This window comes from Vombatus ursinus, unplaced genomic scaffold (assembly GCF_900497805.2).
Source record: "Vombatus ursinus unplaced genomic scaffold, bare-nosed wombat genome assembly UNPS02015377.1, whole genome shotgun sequence".
Lineage (NCBI taxonomy): Eukaryota > Metazoa > Chordata > Mammalia > Diprotodontia > Vombatidae > Vombatus > Vombatus ursinus.
Window position 1 is genome coordinate 1 of NW_020955155.1, and position 1,463 is coordinate 1,463.

The 1,463-nt window shown below is 39.2% G+C and overlaps 1 protein-coding gene across 1 annotated transcript in view; it reads right to left on the bottom strand.

Annotated features, from left to right (window-relative positions):
• Window positions 1–11: 11 nt before the first annotated feature.
• The window catches only part of LOC114032009 (zinc finger protein 84-like), a gene marked incomplete at its 5' end in the record, with an annotated part of 2,056 nt that continues 604 nt past the window's right edge, over window positions 12–1,463 (bottom strand). The window contains 1 exon segment of the mRNA XM_027847215.1: window positions 12–1,247. Coding sequence (XP_027703016.1) covers window positions 31–1,247 — 1,217 coding nt within the window.

Consider the following 1,463-nt stretch of genomic DNA (forward strand, 5'->3'; position numbering starts at 1 on the left):
TGGCTAGAGAAAGAAGTAGGGTTTTTTCTTTCATTCATAAGGTTTCTCTCCAATATGAATTCTCTGATACACAGCAAGCTCTGACTTATTCCTGAAGGTCTTTCCACATCCACTACATTCATAAGGTTTTTCTCCAGTATGAATTCTCTGATGCATAGTAAACCCTAACTTACTCTTGAAGGCACTTCCACATTCACTACATTCATAAGGTTTCTCTCAAATATGAATTTTCTGGTGCCCTTTAAGTTGTGAGTTAGTCCTGAAGGCCTTCCCACATCCACTACATTCATAAGGTTTCTCTCCAGTATGAATTCTGTCATGCACAGCAAGGCCTGACTTTCTCCTGAAGGACTTCTCACATTCAATACATTTATAAGGTTTCTCTCCAGTATGAATTCTCTGATGCACAGCAAGCTCTGACTTTCTCCTGAAGGACTTCCCACATTCACTACATTCATAAGGTTTCTCTCCAGTATGAATTCTCTGATGCTCTGTAAGGTGTATCTTCCTCCGGAAACCTTTCCCACATTCACTACATTCATAAGGTCTCTCTCCAGTATGAATTCTGTGATGCACTGTAAGGTCTATCTTTCTCCTGAAGGCCTTTTCACATTCCCTACATTCATAAGGTTTTTCTCCAGTATGAATTCTCTGATGCACAGTAAAGTCTGACTTACTCTTGAAGGCACTTCCACATTCATTACATCCATAAGGTTTCTCTCCAGTAAGAATTTTCTGGTGCCCTTTAAGTTGTGAGTTAGTCCTGAAGGTCTTCCCACATCCACTACATTCATAAGGTTTCTCTCCAGTATGAATTCTCTGATGCTCTGTAAGGTATATCTTCTTCCTAAAGGCCTTTCCACATTCCCTACATTCATAAGGTTTATCTTCTCCAGTATGAATTCTTTGATGCACTTTAAGTTGTCTTTTACTCCTAAAGCCCTTTCTACATTCAAAACATTCATAAGGTTTCTCTCCAGTATGAATTCTGTGATGCATTGTAAGGTGTGTCTTTCTCCTGAAGGCCTTTCCACATTCCCTACATTCATAAGGTTTTTCTCCAGTATCAATTCTCCTATGTACAGTAAACTCTGACTTAATCCTAAAGGCCTTCTCACATTCACTACGTCCATAAGGATTATCTCCAGTACGAATTATCTGACACACAGCAACATGCTTCTTGCTCCAGAAGGCATTCCCATATCCATTACATTCAAGAGGTTTATCTCCAGCAAATTCTCTGCTCTCTGAAAGGAAGAATAAAGAGCTGATTAACCCTGCCTTTTTTACCCTTTCCCAAGGTTCTTAGTTGTTCAAAGGTTTTAGAGCTATTCTCTTGCATTCTCACTTGAAAAGGCTACTCTCACTAGTCTTTCACGAGAGCTAAGTTTATCTTATGTGAAAGTATGATGACTCAAAGGTAACATGTAAATGAATTGACATAGGATGAAATTACCAGGAGG